Raw genomic sequence first — 19,983 nt, 5'->3', positions numbered from 1 at the left:
AGCCAAAAAATTAAAAAATTAAAAAAGAAAAATAGCTGTACTTTCAAGGAATGATACAGCTAGCATGGTTCCTGCATGATTCCCCAGGCCGAGATGTGTGCTCTGCCCCTCACCCCCTTGGCTCCGGTTTACTTTTGGAAGGTCCCTTGGAGTTTAGGGTTGTCCTTTATGGAAAGCATCCGGACTGTAGCTTCTAAGTCAGGATGCTTAGCTACTAAGTCAGGGCCTGAGTGGCTGGGGAGGTGTTCCTTCAAGCACGGGTGCCTGTCACCAGTTAGCTTATACTAGGTCTTCTTTACCCCTCTTCACTGACTATGCAGCCAGGCAATGCACAGTGCCTGGGGTCCTTTGACAAAAGGCATTGTGGGCCAGTGCCTACACTACTTGCACTGGCTCAGTTCTCAAATCCCCACCTTGACTCTGGGTTGGTTTCTCAGCTATCTGGTCACTCTGTGCCCATTCGTTCAGTTAAGAAGAGAAGCAGCATTTCTTGGGTGTCTGCTATGTGTCAGGCACTAAGCAGGCTACTTTTATACCTACCAGCTCATGTAATCTAACCAACAACCCCCCAAAGTGGATACCGTTGGCCTCCTCATTGTAGATGGGGAAATTAAAGCTTAGCAAGATTATGAAACAAGACCAAGGTTACACTGACCCTGGCCGTTAGAAAGAGAGCCCAGGCCTGCCTGGCCCCAGAACCAATGTGCTTTCTACCATGCCATCCTCTGGGATGCTCTCTTTCCTCTACACTTAAGCAATGCAACTTCTCTGAAGATTCTTGACAAAGCATTTCCTGTTTTCAGAACTGGCCAGGGATACAATTCTGAAGTTGGATAACTTGGGATGCATTTTACTTTTCCCTCTTGGTAGCATCCCCCCTCCCACCTGCTCTTCTATTGGTTATTTATACTAAGGTATACATTTCTGGCATCAACCACTGCTGGGTAGGATTTGGGGAGTCCCAGGGACTTTCCAGGGCCCTGAAGTATTTCCATCAGCCCCCAAGGATGCCCTCACTAGACACTTAACCTAGCTGAAAGAGAAAAAAACCCCAGCAATATAAACCAGTGGGGAAACAAATGCATGTACACATTGCTAGGGGTACTTTCAAGGGATGACAGTTCTCTGGAGAGCAACCTTACGTTGATGACAGCAGTTAAAAAGCATTCACAGCCTTTGATCGGGTAACCTGGTAATTTTAGTCTGGAAAATAGACCTCAAGGAAATATCCTCCCCCAAGAAAAGTTCAAAGATATTCTCAGCAGCACTGTTTACAGTAGTAAAAAATACCACTATCAAGCTGATCTATGATAAAACAACTGAAAATGACAGGTATGAGGGTTATCTCAATCTAAGGAAATGTGTATGTGAGACAGTACTACCCAAATTCACAAGAAAATTAAAAATATCACCAATATATGCAAACATTAATCATTACTTTATAAAAACATAAAACAGTTAACAAATATATTTATATAAATCTATGAACATATAGATAGAAGGGGAAAAAAGGGAAGGATATAGAATGGCTCTGTTTTTGGTAAAGTTGTTTTTTAAACTCATACAAGAAAAAAGAAAAACAACAACAAAAATACTAACACATCCTTAACCAGAGAGGCCAAAGGGGAGAAAACAGGTGCAAATGCAAAAGGAGGAAGGAGAGAAAAGCATGAGCTAAAGTCGCACCTCATTCATTTATTCACTCATTTTTTAAAGCACCTCTTTGGCATGTACCATGTGCCAGGCACTGAAAGATAACAGTGGTGACAAGACAGACACTGCCATGGCCCGAGGGTTCCCTCAGGGAGAGGAGACGCTCTTTAGGTCCTGGTTGGCCACCACTTGGTCTCCCTGAGAGTAGAGAACATGGGCCCCTCTGGAGGTGGGCTGCTGCCTGGAGGACCTGAGACCAGTGAACAGCCTGCCCTGCCCCTTGGGATAGAGCTGCCAGCCTCACCTTTTATTGCCCCGGCTGTTCACGTGTATCTGAAGCCAATACGATAGTGGAGGGGTTGACAAAGAGTCCCACCTGCATGGTATGAACTTCTCCATCAGAGTAACCCCCGCCCCAAGCACCAACATACCCACTGCACAAGTCACACGAGTATGAAAATACCACCGCCACGCTTAGGCGAAAACTGGTGGCTTCCGGCTTTACGATAAGCTGTTGGATTCTACCTTAAGATGACATAGGTGACATCATCCCTGCCCAGGGGTACCGAAGGGACAGGAGCAGCAGGCAGCTGGAAGCTGGGCAAGGTTGGGGTATCTTTGGTGGGAAGATAGGAGAACGGGGATTCCCAGCGGCTAAAATACCTGAACAGCTAGGCCGAAATCTTCCCAAGACTGTCTTGCGGCCACGTCAGTGGCCTTTACCCATGTGCCTTGGGCTAAGCACATGAAAAGCCCTGGACCCTGTGTCAGGCATGTGCGGTGCACACCTCAAGGGAGGACCGGAGGATCCCAAGGTATGAGGTCGGGACAGTGCCCAGGCCACCGTCCAGCTGAGACCGCCCGGTGCCGCACAGGGCTCCTCTTTCTGGGACAGCAGGGCCATGGCCCCCAAATCTGCACTTTTAAAAAGATCCTGAGGTGATTCTCTTGCTCTGCACCAGCTTCGGGAGTCACTGGAAATGTGGACCAAACACTGCTGTCTTCGGAATCGGAAAGATCTGGGCTCAAATCCCAGCTCTGTCACTCATTAGCTCTGTGACTTGGGCAAAAAACTTAACCCCCTGAGTCCCAGTCGCCTCACCTCTACACTGGGAACAATAACGCCCACATCATGTGGTTTTGAGTGGGCAGGTGCCCCTATAGTACATCGAAGCCCCCCAACCTTAGCACACGTCTCACGTCATGATCGCTGGTTTACTGGTCTAGGTGTCCTGTCACTGGACGCACCGAGGGCAGGTGTCTTGTGCCCTCTCTCGTCCCTGGCATTCAGCCCAGGGTCTGACCCCGATAGGCACTCACCACGTTTACTGTTGAAGAAATGAGCCTGCGAGGACTGATAATACATGGAAGGTGGCTGCCCTGGTGCCAATTCACAGTAGGCACTTCACAGACGTTCCCCCAATACATGAAAATGTAGATTAAAAAAAACACTGGTAGCAGCTTTCCTCAGTGGGCAGTTCCCTGCCTTCTCCCTGCCCCTGAATTGAAACGATTCCATTTACAAGAATCCTATGGGAGCACATTGTTTAAGGCACACGGTCTGAATAAGGCGAGGCCAGGGCTGCTTGATTCCTATCTGTACCAACCTCCAGTTTCAGGAGTGCAGGCCACAGTCTCCTACAATAGAAGGTGCAAAGTCCCAACTCACTGCTAAGCTCGCGGCGTCACTCAGAACCACTCACCCAGAGGCTGTCGTGGTCCCGCGGCAGCCACTAATAACGGAACCATGTCTGTTCTCCTTGGAGTGGCAGTTGGCAGTGGCAAACAGGAAGTTGTCTTGAAGTAGGGTGTGGCTGTCCCCTGTCAAGTACGCGTACAGAGACACCACTTGTTTTTCCCCCTCCAGCCCCCTTCTGTTTCCCTCTGCTCCCTTTTTTAAGGAGCAGAAGGTCTGAATTATTTTGGTGAAAACACAGCTTTTTACATGATTTAAGATCATCACCACCACACAAACAAAAACCAAGGGTAGAAAGGAGTTTAAAATACAGCAGGGGTCTCTCTCGCTACCATCAGCTACTCGCTCGTGGCAATGAGTTAGTCCCTGGCTGTGCGTGAGTGGGCGTGAGCCCTCCCTTGGCTTCCCCGCGGGCACACAGGAAACCAGACCCGCTAGAAACCAGGCCAGGTGCACTGCCCACCGTGCTCAGGCGCCGGCCAGTCTGCCAGCGGGCCGGCCACCAACGTGGACGCAGAGCCCGCTATGCGCGCACACTGGACCAAGGGCCATCCACGAATAGGAAAGAAGGATAAACACAGGTTGCCAGTTTCCAGCAATTTTTAAAGTTTGCGTGATAGAGACCCGAAACATTGCTCAGCACCGCTTGCATATAAAAATGACCAAGAAAAATCAGTGGCGAGTAGATAAAGGCATCAAGTGTGGTTGGAGCTGCACATAAATGCAGAGAAGTGCAGGTGACGAGCTGGTAGGGTTCTGTGTGGCTGCTTCCTGGGGCTAGGAGACGTGGGCTAGAAAATTTTCCACTCCACTCCTCCCCAGGGCCCGAGGCTGGTGCCTCCAGAAGGCCTGTCCAAAATAGACCGGTCCCCAACCCAGCCTCCCACTCCTGACCTCTTTCTCAGGCAGCCACTCTCCCCACTGCACGCCTCAGCCCTGTCTCAGCGCCAGCCCACAGCCCGAGAGCACCGTCTACGCTCCACCTCGGGCTTGCTAAATGGACTGTGGGCTGACAACACGCTCCGCCTGCGGTGACCTGGGCCCCCACGCCGTCCTGTGTGGCAAGCGTGCCCTGTGCGCACACTTACACATCCCGGGGAGACAGCCTCACCGTTTGGATAAGGAGGCTGAGCCAGTGACTCGCTGGGCAGCGCAACTCGTGGGAGCTGTTTCCTGGCTCCTGGCTGAGGGCCCTGGCCAGTCAGAACGCACCACTTCCCCTTTAAGAGAGCACGCCCAGATGCGATTAGGGAAAGGCAGAAAGAAAAGCCCGGAACGGCCAGGCTTGTATCCTGAATTTGGCAGACGACCTTGGGTCTTCCTGAACGGCACACACACACGAGGTGTGGTCGGAGGAGGCGGTGGACTCCTCGGGAGGATCTGAGCCGCCACTGCGTGGGAAGGGCCAGGGCCCTCCTGCAGCCACATGATGGCCCCTGCAGGCTGCGTGGGCCCCGGGCCTCGGCCTGGTCCCTGGCAGCCTGCGGGAGCCTCCGGCCTTTCTGCTCCTTCTCCCTCAGGGCCTGTCCATCCTGATGGGCAGAGTCCACTGCAATACCCAGCACTACGCTTCAGAGAGACTACAGATGTCACTATAAAGATTACTTTTGTGGGACATTTTAACTACAAATTGAAGCAGAGAGTTTTCATTCTTTCTATTTAGAAAGGTTATTCACTGCTCTTGGCAAGAGACAGTAGATTTGGGGGGCCGTGGGGGGAATGTCTAAAGAAGACAATGGGTCCCCAAAGGCCACATGCTATAAGAGTCCATCAGTACAAGATACCCAGCATAGGTAAATCCACAGAGACAGAACACAGGTTAGTGACTGCCAGGCGCAAGGGAAGCAGGGACTGTGGAGTGACTGCTTAAGGGGTACAGGGTCTCCTTTGGGGGTGATGAAGGCATTTTGGAACTAGGTAGAGGTGACGGATGCACAACACTGTGAACAGACTGAGTGCTACTAAATGACAAATTCAGCTCCTCCCCCCCCCCGGCCCCCCCCCAGCACTCAATACCACCAGAGGGGTGGGCAAAACACCTAAGCCACCCCTGCAGCCCAACCCCTGGACACACCCCTACCCTCACCCCATATCAGGCAACCCCCCCCCCGGCCCCCGCCCCGGCCGCAGGGGGCAGCAAGCAGGGGAACCTGTGGCTGGTTCTCACTCCCCTCTGCTGCAGCAAGGATCCCAATAAAGCCTCACCTGGAAAAAAAACTACAATTCAGTGCTTTAACATGATTAACTCTGTTATGTGAATTTCACCTCCATTAAAAGAAAAAAGACAGCAGTATAGTGTGTTTTAGGTGTTTTTACCTTCTACTAGGATCTCTCCTGTGTTTCACGCAACATTTCTTTGTAAAACCTGCCTATTACCTGATAAATCTTAAGTTAACCCTGGCAGAATAGTATACGCCTTTTAATAAGGAAAAATAAAAACAAACCTCTACAAGAGAAAATCTTCCCAAGACTCAGCAGTATGCCTCTCCTGGAGAATTTCAGATTGTGGGAAGATGGCATCATCTCAGACCACGGCACGTAAGCTGGGCAGTGCTAACTTGGCCTTTGTAAGGCCGTCTCGGGTTGGGACCATCTCCAGCAGCTTGCCCATGGAACCAAAGCCGGAGACAGGGAGTCTCCTGTGGGAGAATTATTCAAGGAGAACACGATTTTGGGTCTCTGACTTTGGGCTTCCTTTTCCCCTCTTGCAGAGACAGTTTCTTCTCAGAATGCAGGAGAATCAGTTTCTGGCTGGTAAGGGGCTGTGCTGCTTGGTGAAGCAGTACTGGTTTCTAGAATTCCATTTCTTTGGGATGGAAGCAGTGGGAATGATGGGGTGCGACCCGACCATCCACCTAACCCAGCCCCACTGGAGGGGGCTGGAGACAGGTTGCTCCCAAGGGTAAGGCTGTAAGCCTTGTCTTCCAGACCCTGGCCAGCGGGTCAAGGGCTCGTGGGCACACTTCCCCCACTCAGGGGACTGTCAAGAGGAGGCCTGCTGGATGTTGCAATACTCAGAAGAAACACAGATGAAAGGGCAGGCCCCGTGGCCCGGAAGCCTGAGTCTCTCCAGAGACAACTGTGAGCAACTTTCCTAGTATCTTTTTGCTGAGAGCTCCAGGATGACCTGGAGGACAGAGATGTGAACAGCTTCCACGGGCCAGCTCTCCCGGAGCCCCCCGGTCCTTACAGAGTACTTATAGAGTACTGGTCTTTCACTGTTCTCTCTCCTCATCTCAGGTGCCTGGTAATAAGTAGGTGGCCTAGGTTTTCAGCAAACAGATGACTTAAGAAAATAAGATGAGGACTTCCCTGGAGGTCCAGCAGTTAAGACTCCATGCTTCCACTACAGGGGGCGTGAGTTCGTTCCCTGGTTGGGGAACTAATAAGATTCTGCATGCCGCTTGGGACAGCCAAAAAAAAAGAAAGAAAAAGAAAAGAAAATAAGATGCAATATTTATACTGCTCTAGCATCTGAGGAGCAGCAAGTTTAGAACCTTAACTGTAAACACAAATACAGGCAGGTTCAACCTAACTGAAAAATGGGCAGAGGACTCGAACAGATAGTTTTCCAAAGATACACATACGGTCAATAATCACATGAAAAGATGCTCAACATCACTCATCATCAGGGAAATGCAAATCAAAACCACAACAAGATACCACTTCACACATATTAGTATGGCTACGTATATAAAAAACAACCACCCCAAAACCCCAAAACGGAAAATAACAAGGCTAGGTGAGGATGTGGAGAAAATGGCTTCTTTGGACACCGTCTGTGGGATGTAGAACGGTGCAACCTCTATGGAAAACAGTACGGTGGTTCCTCAAAAAAGTAAACATGGAATCACCACATTATCCAGCAATTCTTCTCCTAGGGTCACAGGAAGAACTGAAACCAGGTCCTCAAACAAATCCCTGTGGATGAATGTTCATAGCAGCACTATTAGCAACAGCCAAAAGGTAGAAACAACCCAAACATCCATCAGTGGATGGATGAATAAATAAATGGTGGCATATATATGACACTGGAATATTATTCAACCATAAAAAAGGAATGAAGTGCTGATACATGCTACAACATGGATGAATCTAGAAAACTTTTATGACACGAAAGAGGCCAGGCACACAAGGTCACATTTTGTATGAATTCTATTTACATGAAATGTCTAGAATAGGCAAATCCTCAAGACAGAAAGCAGACTGGTGGCTGCCAGGGACCGAGGGCCGGGGGTGGGTGGGAATAACTGCTTCATGGCTATGAGGTTTGATTCTGGAGAGATGAAACATTTGGAACTGGATAGAAGTGGTGGTTGCACAACATTGTGAATGTACTCAATGCCACTGAATCGCTCACTTTAAAATGGTTAGTGTTATGTTATATGGATTTCACCTCAAAAACAAAAAACCCCAAACGGCAGAAAGTAAGGGCCAAGACAATCCACAAACAGAACAGTTTCAGGATAACTGAGAGTTACCTTCAAAACCCTTCCTGGAATCATTTAAAGGAAGTAATTTTTACGTTAAGGTAACTAAGGCGACCAGGAGGAGACAACAGACAGGCACTCGCTCCGAGACAGCAGCTCCTAAACACGGTCAATTCAGGTTCCACAAAGAAGTGTTAACTTGTCTTAAACAATCACACACACACACACACACACACACACACACGGACACGAAGGCTGCCCTAGCTATTTACAGATGGGACACTGAGGCACAGCTGCCCCCTGCCAGCCCCATCCCTGATACAGCCATCATTCCCACTAAAGGGACTCAGGTCTTAGACCTTGAAGGACATAGTCACAGATTCCCAAAAAGCAAGAAGAAACCCTACAGGCAATCATTCTCTGCTACCCCCTGCTGGCCCCCTTCTAAGGCTGTCATTACCTCCTTGGAGCTGCAGCCACGGGGGGGCCCCCCAGCCTGGCTTCTCCACTGCAGGCTCCGTGCTCTCCAAGTGCACAGCAGGCCGGACAGCACCACTGCTGGACAGTCTCCCCAATGCGAGCTGCTTTGTGATGCCAGCACGTCCATCCCATATCTGCTCTGTGGGGGTCACCTTGAACCAGTCCAGTTCCCCTTCCACGGGACACCTTGCCAAATGTTTGTTCCCTGAAATCTCTTTCTCCAGGATAAATACTCCCAGACATCTTTTAAAATCATTCCTGACAAAAGGTCCTTTTCACTATTTCTCCTGACCTCTGGGTCCTCTTTGGCTCCTACTGTCCTTCCTAAACTGTGGCACTCAGAAAGGAGAACATTACAGGAGAAGTCTGGGCAGCTCCCAGCTGTCTGTTCTGGATATTATTCTCCTGTTAAGGCCACTAAACATCCAAGCTAGATTTCTTATTTCTGAGGGCGGCATCACCCCTGAGTCTTATTTCACATGCTTTACTGCTTATCCACAGGTGCCCTTTAAAAATGTCATCTTGTTGGAGTCAGTCCAACTGCTCTGGCCTGTGGAGATCTTTCTGGACTCTGGCTCATTAATGTAACTGTTCTCCTTCCTAAATCTATCGCTTGAAAACTTGGATCATCCTGCCACTAATGCTGTTCTTCACCCAAATCCTCATTTATAATGTGGAAGAGGGCAGGGCCAAGCGTGCAACTCGATCCATCGCCCAGGGTGACAGTGACCTGTGAACAGCACTCTAGAGGTGTGACTCTGTTGAGTCACCTGCCATTCAGGGCAGGTGTGTCACTTGGCCCACACTTCTTCATCTTCGCTGGTACGGATCCCATGAGTAACTAGCAAATGGGGCTAACAGCCCTCCTGCTACCAGTGGTTGAAGGACTAAAGGTAAAGCTTTTAGCAGCGCCTTGCGCATAGTCAGCAATCAAATGTGCCTTTATAATGGACAAGAAATACAATAATAGAAGAAAACCTGGTTTTCCAGTTCCCAAACTACCCTCCTCATTGGCAACCACGCATAGACATAAAGCAGCTGAAATCAACACCAGCAGCACCGGCGTCCAAGAGCTGGAGTCTGAATCTCGGCTCTCTCCTTTCAGAATCTCCATGCTCTGAGGTTAATCATACCTGCCCTTCCAAGGCATGTAAAAGAGGTTTAAAAGTCGAGTCAGGCTACGCAAACATAAAAGAAGAGTATTATGATTATTACTGTATAAATCTCTCCAAGATACCATTTCCGCTGGCAGGAACCTGACTGTTAAGCCAAGGAAAAACCTATAGATGCACTCAGGCTGCCAGAAAGCAGGTCTTTCAGCTCAGAGCAGCTCAACTACTGCAAAGCAACTTCCTTTTCCAGAGGATGGCAGGATGGGAGGGTCTGGTCAATTCAAATGCAAAAGCCCAAGGGCAAGGATGACTGGGAAGCTTTTCAGTATTCAGTGCCATCCCCTCTCCAACACAAAGGCCTGTAGGTTCCCTTCATACCATTTGCTCTGGCCACAAGGTTATCTATACAGTGGAATGGGGACACCTGTAGTCACTGCTAGCTGAGAGGCACACAATCCGACACACATCTCCAATCTGAGGCCTTCAGAAGGTGAATCTCCCAGCCTGATAGACAGGAGGAGGAAAAGAGGAGTGTAACAGGGGCTCCATCCATAGGAGCAGACTGGAATCAAATCAGAACAAAGAGTTTCTTAATGTCTGTGTTGCAGCCAATTCACCCAGTTTGGATGGGGCACCGAGGCGGCGAAGGTCTGATGGCTAATATGTGGGCCTGAGCTCTGGCTCGCCAGCTCCACCGTGCAGGCTGAGCCCCTGTCCAGTCTTCATACTGGGACCAAAGGGCTCGACCCGTCTGTCCCTCACCACCTCAGCGGGGCTACGGTTTGAAAGCACAGGGCATACTCTAAACCATAGAAGACTGAAAGCAAGCCTTCTTGCTACTCTCTGCAAGGTTCCGAGAGACCAAAACACAACACAAAATACAAAACACAAACAAACACAAAACCCTCGCTTTCATATAGATGAGAGGAACATGGAGAAGAAGAAATCCGCTCGTGGCAACATTGAGCAGTGAGAATTATGTCATGCCTCGGCCTAGGTCACATTTACTACCTTGGACATTTCTGTTTCAACTGTCCATTTTCATTTCACGTGTAAGTCGGTGATGCTGGGGGCGGGGGAGCAGGGAGCGGGGAGTGAGGAGGTTTGGACCTGTCTGGGAAGGACCCACGTACCTGGATCTGGGCGGACTCCCTACTGAGAAGGCCTTTCAGGAGGCCCAGATGATGTTTTCTCCCTCCTTCTCGATTTGTTTGGTTTAAAATATTTAACCCGAGGCACACTGAAGTGTCTCATTTTACGACGTTCTCCTGGACCATTAGACAGGGACTCCACACTCATTACGCTGATGAACCTGCTACTTAGCCATGCAAATTCCGAGAGCGCAGACATGGAGATGGGAGGTGCTCGAGGTACGCTCTCAAGGGCTGATTTAATTACACACCCATTCAGTGGGCAAAGGAGGGCAATTTTTAGCCAAGTGTTCTAGTAAATATTATAGGAAGCCCTTTCACAGAGTGCTAATGCTGGCTTAGTGATTTTCAACGTGTCCGGCTTCAGCTCTCATTCAAACACGCACTCGGTCCCCAAAGATGCTGCCGCCAGGGCCAGAAAAATCAAACAGATCTTGCATTAGCCGATATGCTATCTTGCCGTTGAATATTATTATTATTTTTCAGTACTATAAACCCTTGAGTATCATTGTCATTTAGGTGAGGACAAACTGGAAAACCCATTCACGTTCCAGCGACGGGCCCTCCTCTGCCCCTCCCCCAGGCTCTCGGCAATCCCGCCGCCCGGCTTCTGGGCCGGCTGCACTGCTCCCCAGCGCTGGACAAAACAACCACCGCGCACCCATTTCGGATGTTTGAAACAATACCCAATCACTGCATCCACTCTTCCCAGAGTGTCCCGGAGGAAATGGCATCATTACTTTCATTTTACTCCGTTTGTGACCAACCAAAAGAAAACAACACGTCCTGAGACAATTAGGGTATCTGATGTCGGCAGCTGGTGATTACGCTCCGGAATGTTATCAAATGACCTCGCGGAGAAATTAATTTTCAAGAGCTAAAATAACCTTTTGCTACACATGCCCGGCCGTTTCTCTAACTGCAGAAACGGATTTCACTTTCCGCGGTTAGAATAGAAAACTCTCAGGCAACCCCGTTTTTTTTTTCAAAAAAGTCTATAAATAACCTAGGATCAGCAACATTTATGCAAAACATCCTGCTAGAAGAAGAAATGTAAACTAAAACCACTTACAGAGATTCAGGCTGCCAACTTAATCTGAGTCTACGACAACTGTAAACACGTTGTACTTTTGGAACCTGAAGCGATCCATAGAAGCACGGATGCCATCACAGAAAAGAAAAAGAAAAAAAGGAAGAACACCCCGCTCCCAAACTAAACAACAACCAAAGCCCAGCCCGCAAACAGAGCACCGTGATTCGGGGTTCGGGATTCTGCACGGCCCAGGACCCGACGGCTGACCAGCTGCAGTCACTACCAGCTATCCGAGCTTGCACACGCCAACTGTTTTGACTACAGGCACTTGTTAAACACAGAGTTTCAGGTCCTACCAGTTGGACACCAGAAGTTCATAGAACTGACCCAGTGCCAAGAACAACAAGCCCAGAAAGCGAAACGGCTGCCTCGTGCGCCGTGTTTTTGTTAACTGTTTATGCAAGCCCCAGAGCAAGTGGGTAACAATTAAGAAGACAACCCAACTTAAATAACAAAAGCAGAAGATTACCACCGTGAAGGAAATGTAGATGCTGGCAGATAAAGGACAGACTTCAACCAAGTTTACTGGTGGGATGGGTGGGGGGGTTTTCTGAGAGAATGGGGGGAGGGGCAGCGGTCACATGACAAACTGCGGTTAATAGCAGAAGGAACTGGGTGCTTCCTTGAAGCATCTTTTACTTAGAGATTTTGCAAATGCTGAGGCCTTCCTTGGTACACATCTGGGGTGACTGCAGAAGCATTGGAATTTGGATGTTGGGGAATCCCGTAGGAGAAAAAAAGGGGCGTGCTGAATGGAGTTTCTGAAACACGGAAAGGGACTTCCAAGCTCCCTGCTCCGCGCAGTGAGGCCACTGAGCCACACAGGAGGCAAATGGAGAGAAAGTGTCCCTAGGCTGTGCTGACCTGGTCCTGAGAAAGGTTTCCTTTTCCTCTTTGAGGTTAGGGCTGCTGGGGCCAAGCTTCCGCCCTCATCCGGACTGGAATCTGTGTTCTCTTACAGGTGACAGTGAATACAGTATTTTCAGTTGGCAAAATTAAATAAAAAGGAGCGCTTAAATCACGTATTTTACGAAGCTTTTCATTTCTTTCCCAGAATGCATTAAGCACTATCTCATTTTCGGACCAAGACAACTGACCAGATAAAATTTTAGAATTATCTGAGGATTTGAGAAAAGTGAATTCCAAGAGAGTTGGGGTGCGAATGTAAGAGTGAGAAATTCTTAATTGCTGCATGGATTCAAACCTAACCTCTGCCCCACCCCCTTCTCCCTATCTATCTATCATCTATCTATCTATCTATCATCTATCTATCTATCTATCTATCTATCTATCTATCTATCTATCATCTATCTCTGATTCGAAGAATAAAATGTAGCCCTTTCCCCACTGCAGAGATTTAGGGGAAAGTAATGAGTAGGTAGAAACAGCTTGTTTATAAAAACCATTGTAACCACAGGCCAGGTTCATGTTTATTCTGGAGAGTAAATGTCATTCCTCTGGTTCCGGGGGTCACCAGAGAAATGGTGGTGGACGTGAACCCACACAGTGGCTGCCCCTTTCTTCCCAAAGGAACCCACATTTTCCTACAAACTATATACAGACACAGTTTCACTGGGATCTGAAATGGAGCCGCCCTGGCGTGAAACGCAGCAGTTGCCTGATGGATGGAGAGAGAAGTGCAAAGGCACTTTGGAGCCTCCCAGACAAAGGAAGGTGAACAGGAGGAAGAGGTTGAGGGAAGGGAGAGGAGAAGGGAATGGGCATGCTGGAGAGAAGGGTCAGGTGGGGCAAAGTGAGGCTCAGACCAGCCCCGGCCCCTGGACTAACAACTGACTTCTTAAGCTCAGAATTTTATGAGTCCGGTCTCTCGCTTAGAACTCCATGGTTTACATGTCTCCTCCTTGCGCATTATATTATTTGATTCTCAGAAACATCCTACGAGATGGAGGAGGACTGGTATGACTCTCTCCATGTAACAAAGGAAGAAAACAGAGGCTCAGAGAAGCCTTGGTCTCAGCCCCATGAACGGTGACTATGCTGGAGGGGTGCTTTATCATCCACAAAATGTTTCAAAAGTAGTGGGCTCTATTATTCCCATTTCACAGACAAGTTAACTGAGATTTTGCAGAGGCTACAAATCACATCCAAGGCCACAATTCAAATCATCAACAGCATCAGCTCTCCTAACTCCTAACCCAGTTCTCCTGGCGTGCTTCTATCATGTTTCCAGAACACATAATGAATTGAAAAGGCCAGTAAAGTTGTTTTATTATAAAACCATGTCATCTTCTTTGATTTTCTCACAACTCCTTGATGCTATGGTTTTTCAGTTCATAGATTGCAGCTCCCTAACAAGGAGGATTCCTCTCCACACTGTGGGGAAAGCTCCAGCCATCTGCACTCCACGGCTACTATTTCAATTCAAAGCCATCACCTCCACTCTGTCCTCCTTTGATTTGATTAGTTCACCCATGTGCTAATCCCTGGCTCCTCACCTAATCCCAGTCTAAGCAGTGGCAAGAGCAGATGCCCCAGCAGGCCTGCCTAGCTGTGCACCATGTGGCCTGCATCTCCAAGGTATGCTATCTCGCATGTAGAAGGGATTTGGTTGCATCTTTTCTCCAATGTGTGTTTCAAAGTTATGCTTTTGTTGGGTTCTTTTGTTACAGAGGCCAATGAAAATAATGGACCAAGTGATGGGTCTCACTGTTATGTTCCTTGTCTGTGCCAAGCGGACACACCCTCAGCTTGATTGGGGGTGATGTTACTATTCTCTGATACACACGAGTGGGTTCATTGCAGGTCTGGGATATTTCCTCTGAGGACATATGGTAGTGAGTTTGCCACGGGGTTTGCAGGAGTGAATGGGGACGTCTGTCAGGAACTCAAGCACTCAAGGCCATGACCAGAAATGCTGAATGTGGACCACAGGCAGGGAGAGGTCAGGAGGTGATGATTAGAAAGTTCTAGAAGGTTTTGCCTCCACTTTAAGAATCTACCTCTCCCCCTTTTCTCCCTGAAAACACAACACAACAAAACACAGGACCAAAGGCCAGGGAAGCTGCATGCCAAGGTGGACTTCATGTTGAATGTCATTAAAGCAGCCTAGGTCTTGAAGCTCATCAAATCCACTTGCTGCTGTTGGTGGGAGAAACTCTATGGTTAGAGGCAATGTACAGGTGGTGCTTCCCACTGGTTTATTTGAGGTTGTTTTGGTAACCACAGGACATTTGCATCCATGCTGCCCAAAAATATGGGTCCCGGGTAAATCAGAACAGTCTCAGCAGGAAAACTCGCTTGCTTACAGGACACAAAGTGAGGAGAATGTTTCCAGGTAACTTGTGATTCCTCTGAGTGCAGAGACCTTTTTTTTTTTTTTTTTTTGTAAACTAAAAAGTAGGACACACAGTTTGACAAGCCACTGGCATAGTTAGGGAAGACAGGATAGGCTATTAAAAATCAGCACTCCTGAAAATCTGAGAGGCATAGCTACCAAACCAGTAAAATTAGTGAAAGTGGGCTAATAGAGGGATATGGAATATTAGTACCAGTGTGCTTAACAAAGGTAGTTCTATCACAGACCAGACAAACAGCACTCTGCTCACAGATACAGTGATTTGGGGAAGGCTGGTAAGCCTCACATCCCGGTACATGCAGCCTGGAGGACGACAGAGTGATGGAGACAAAGCCGGGTCCTCTGCCCATACTCTGGGCATTTAGACTCCCCTTCAGTGAAGGGTGCTGCATCAGAGGACATATACAGAGAAGGAACCTGGGCAGGACCAAGTAAGGTCTTAAAAACATGGCCTGATATGTGGAGAGCTGGTCAAAAAAAGGATGGAGGCCTGAGCTGTCAGGAGACAGAGAAGCAAGGTAAGCATGGCAATAACTGTGGCTGCCATTGGCTGCAGACCTGACTTCACCCCGATGTTGCCCTGCAGACTTCCAGGTCAGGACCTGTGACTCAGCTGGACACTCTTCACTTTTGCCCTGTTACCTGGGTTCACAGGGACTGGACCAGCCTGCCTGACTGTACCTTGAATTGGCGTTTGGCCTAATCCGTTGTAATGTGGACTCATGACCAAAGCCATGGGGATAGTTTTGCACATATGGGGCTACAGACCCTAGATTCTTCAGGAGAGAGCCAGTTTCAACCAGCCTTAGCTGGTACTGCACCACAATTCAAAAAATGCCCTTATATTGAAGGTCAGTAAATGTAGCTGACTGCAATCTGGACCACTGGATCTCACGTTTGAGGGCCCATTCTTAGTCTCACTTATCTTTGTAAGCCATTGCCTAGCTAGAGCATGAATGCTTTGCTGTGTGTTTTAAATATAGATTTTGCATGAATGAAGTTCCACTTAATGTGAACCACAAAGATAGATGTACACTGTATTAGATCTGTAACCTGGAAAGTGATTCTTTTTCTTAAGTATGTATGAAATTCGGTGTTTTAATTAATTTTGTTTTCATTAATTAGTTTTTTAAAAGTACAATATTTTATTTTATTATTATTTTTTCAGGTTTCTTTCCCCCACCCCCAAGTCAAATTTGGTATTTTTGAAAGTTGTTCTGTGTTTCAAGTTATGGAGAAGGTAGAAAGGCTTTCCACTTAAGATTAAAAATACTAAATCTTCAAAAAAATTGTAGCCACTTTGTAATAGGAATCTTTCCAAAGATCTTCATTCTCTTGTACTTTGTCCTCTTAAATGGTATACTTTGAACATTATTTGATCCTTTTTTTTTTTTTGGATAACTCGAGGTCACTGTTAAGGGTATTCATTTCTATACTTCGCTGCAAAATGGTGATGACTTCAGGGCCTGCCATAGCTTTCAGACTTTTTGACCCTGTTCCATCACAGTACATATATATGAGACAAAAATTTCAAAGGGTAAGATTTATCTTTACTAAGATTTATCTTTACTAAGTATTTTCTTCTTCTTTCTTTTTTTTTGAGATACATTTAACATACAATAAGCTGCATATATTTAGAGTATACAATTTGGTATCCCAATCTCCCAAATTCATTGCCCCCATATTTTCTCTTCTATTCCACGGTTTAAAATGTTGGTCAGGGATTGCGAAAGTGATCGCCCCACCATCATGAGTGGCACCTGTGGCGTACAAACACAGAAAGTATTTGGGGCTCTTGTCCTTGAACAAAAAAGGGCTCCAGGGTCCCCACTTCTGGCCTTTTACTTTTGCCCCTGCATCTGGCACCAATCTTATTTAGTTAGGGCCTGCCTCCACAGTGCTAGTCCACAGAGTTCTAATTTGACAAATGTGGAAATCAGAGCATCCAGCTTACCAGTTTTACGTCTGAACTAAGTGTAAAGTGTTGCTCCATGAAAGCCTGAGGGGTGCCCCATGGACGTCTCGCGGGGCTGGGTGGTCTCATGTGCTCCGAGCGGGAGCGTTGCTCAGTGGTGGAGCTCATGACACTGAGGTGTTCCTGGACGTGCCATGTGTAAACGCCCACATGTGAACGTGGGTGTTTCTCCTTTGAAAGGAGTATTCTGATGTTTGAGCCTCAGGCTAGAAGGGCCTATTGCATGACGGAGGCTCCTGGCAGCCATGTAGCTTCGTGAATGACCAGCCCTGGGCTCCAGTGTATAAGGAAGTATTCTCTAAAGTAACTGACCCTACTTCAGGCAGTTTGTAACAAAGCAGTATCTCCATCTTGACTCTGAGCTGCCCTTTGCCCTGTAATTTACACCTCCTCCTAGTCTCTCTTCAGCTCTCAGGATTCTTCCCACCCAAATGCAAAGCAGACAAACTAATATCTATATAAAATGTCTTCTGGTGGAATTTTGAAGTAGTGTGTGTGTGTGTGTTTGTGTGTGTTGCAGGGGGTAGATACATTGATTTTAAAAAATTACAGCCACAGGGATAGAAACTGTGCCCCTAAAGAAACCTAGATAACAAGGAATCAGGCACTGGTTAAATAAAGTATTGGCATGTCTATTCAGTGGAATGCTGGGAAGCTGTAAAAATGATGATGTAGATCTATATTTACTGAAATGTGTCCATGATAATTGTAGACGGGAAAAAAAAGCAGATTTCAAGGCAATGTCTATAATAGGAGTTCACTTTTATTTTTTAAAATACAAAATATATGCATATAGATACACACGTACAACACATAGACAAACACATACACAGAAAAAAGACTGGAAAGTTTTACACAGAAATACTTTATTTCCTGAAATGTTGGCAGTTTTCACAATGCATTGCTCTTATAATAAGAAAAAAAAGCAATTTCACTTCGAAAAAGTAAAATTCTACATTATTATGCAAAACAGTCCTTCTGTTTGGGGCACCCCACCCCATCCTCACTTCATAAGTGACTGTTTCCAAGGGAAAACTTGCTACAACCATGCATCCATCCACAGGGCAGCACACTCAAGCTGAGATTTCATACTCGCCGCTCACGTCTTCTCAAACTTTTTAAAAGAGTTCTACTCATATATAGATGGGTAAGTTGAAAACTGACCTTATTGGAAAATTTTCACATTAACGCATATGAGGGCAAAGGAAGGGCTTATGGGTTTTACTTTTAAGGGTCATGTTCTCTTCTCAGATGGAATTAAGGGGAAATGTAAATCCCCAAGCAGATGGCTCTGCTAGTTATCAATACCTCCCTGGCAGAAGCAGGCTACAGGTCTCTCCATTCTCTAGGAAGACAAGGAAAGAGCTGAAGCTATCTAAATTCTGAAGCTAATTTTCTTCCAAGCCAGAGTCAATTCAAAGCATAAACTGATATTGGGTTTAAGGACAGGAACAATCCTTAACTTGTGTTCTCTCTACAAAGTGTATTCACATCCAAGAGATAACATTCACCTTCATAGTGTATTCACATCCAAGGGATATCAACCCCAAAAATGACCAGGAGGGAGGGCAAGCAAGTGTGTTATTCTCAGTTGACGAATGAGGAAAATAAGATTTATCAAGGGGAGGCAATTAGTCCAAGTCCACCCTATTAGAGACAGGACTCAAACCCAATTCTTCTGGGTTTGTTCTCCATGTTCTTTGCTGCTGCATTCTCTCTATAAGCAGAGTAACCATATACCTATTATCCTAACTGGATACCTTTGAAACTAGAAAGAGGTATATTTAAGCATGGGCCCCAGGAAATCGGATACAAATTATAACTCTCCCAGGCAAACCAGGATTTATGGTCACTTTAGATATAATCCAGCCCTCTCCCCCACTGCTCCCCTCATCATGCCTTTTGAATAGGAGAGAGAAATGGAACATGGTTACATGTCTCATTTACTTTAAAGCACTTGGGTATGTAAATAAATAAAGAGGAAAAAAAGAGTACTTGAATGTAGCTGGTGTTCTACTGTGTATGAACCAGTTGGTCTAGGCTGTACCCCCAGGCGTGATCAGCTCACATGCCATGAAGAGTAAAGTCTGGATTTGGCAACTGGTATTAACCCAAGAAGGTCACAATTCAGCACTGGCTGCTTTAAGTCCTTTGGCTATTTGGATAAACATTCCGAACATAAAAAATGGGCTTTTGTTGGTGAAACTGGTAATTCTGTATCATGAATGCTAGAAATAGGTTCTTATTGCTGAAATTAAAGGTGTTCAATGCATGTACCCTGGCAAAAAACCTTCAGCGACATGACATCCCTACCCTTGTACCTTGACAGGGTACTCGAGACTGCCTCGTGTGCAGCTGTCACATTAGGAGGGTTGATGACAGCATGGTGCTGACTCAGGGAAACAGTCTTGTCTCTGGAATATTCCTGCAGTTGCCCTGAGTGAATCTTTTCTACAAGGTATGGCTGGAGCAACTCGACAGAGAGAGGGCTGGGACTTCCTCAAGTTCACCAGATAGGCTGAGTGACCTGTTTTCTCCCTACTTGATGAATGTTTGTTTGATAAATGCCTGTATCTGTGACAGACTTCAGTCAAACACTGGCATTTGTTACCACCTGGTGGTGAGGTTGAGGGGGAGAAGCTAAGCCTCACCACCTCCACCTTCTACAGGGACAACTGTTTTCTACCAAAAAGAACCTAAGAGTTGTGCATGGTCAAACCAGCTCAGGTCAGTCCAAACAAACATGCCTCTAGAGGAGGCTAACACAGGTAGATATCAGCACAGGATGCCTTAATACCTGGTCCTCTCCACCAGATTATAAGCTTCCTGAAAGCAAAGACCATCTCTATCTTGTTCACTATTCTAGTCCTTAGCCTCGCGTAGTACCTGCCCATAGAAAGTATGTGATGGGTATCTGTACAATGAATAAATGAATGAGTAGGAATTCTGTTATTTCTAAAATCTATTTCATTAACTGTAAGCCATGATTGTTCTTTACTCCATTAATGATAACTGGTCCTCACAAATCATAATCTATTGCTTGCCCTGGGTTAAGTTAGTACTTTAAAAAGCAACAA

At 46.9% G+C, this 19,983-nt stretch overlaps 1 protein-coding gene across 8 annotated transcripts in view; it reads right to left on the bottom strand.

Annotated features, from left to right (window-relative positions):
• The window catches only part of ATXN7L1 (ataxin 7 like 1), a 226,452-nt gene that overhangs the window by 50,414 nt on the left and 156,055 nt on the right, over window positions 1-19,983 (bottom strand). The window contains exon 1 of one of the 8 annotated variants that reach the window (XM_057733555.1): window positions 3,357-4,198. The exons of the other annotated variants lie outside the window; for them this stretch is intronic. Within the exon in view, the coding sequence (XP_057589538.1) occupies window positions 3,357-3,402 (46 nt within the window). The 5' untranslated portion in view covers window positions 3,403-4,198. Of the gene's footprint in view, window positions 1-3,356; window positions 4,199-19,983 lie in introns of those variants that run through there. 8 annotated transcript variants of the gene reach the window in all.

This window comes from Hippopotamus amphibius, chromosome 4 (genome assembly GCF_030028045.1).
Source record: "Hippopotamus amphibius kiboko isolate mHipAmp2 chromosome 4, mHipAmp2.hap2, whole genome shotgun sequence".
NCBI lineage: Eukaryota > Metazoa > Chordata > Mammalia > Artiodactyla > Hippopotamidae > Hippopotamus > Hippopotamus amphibius.
This window is presented reverse-complemented; position numbering and strand designations above follow the sequence as displayed.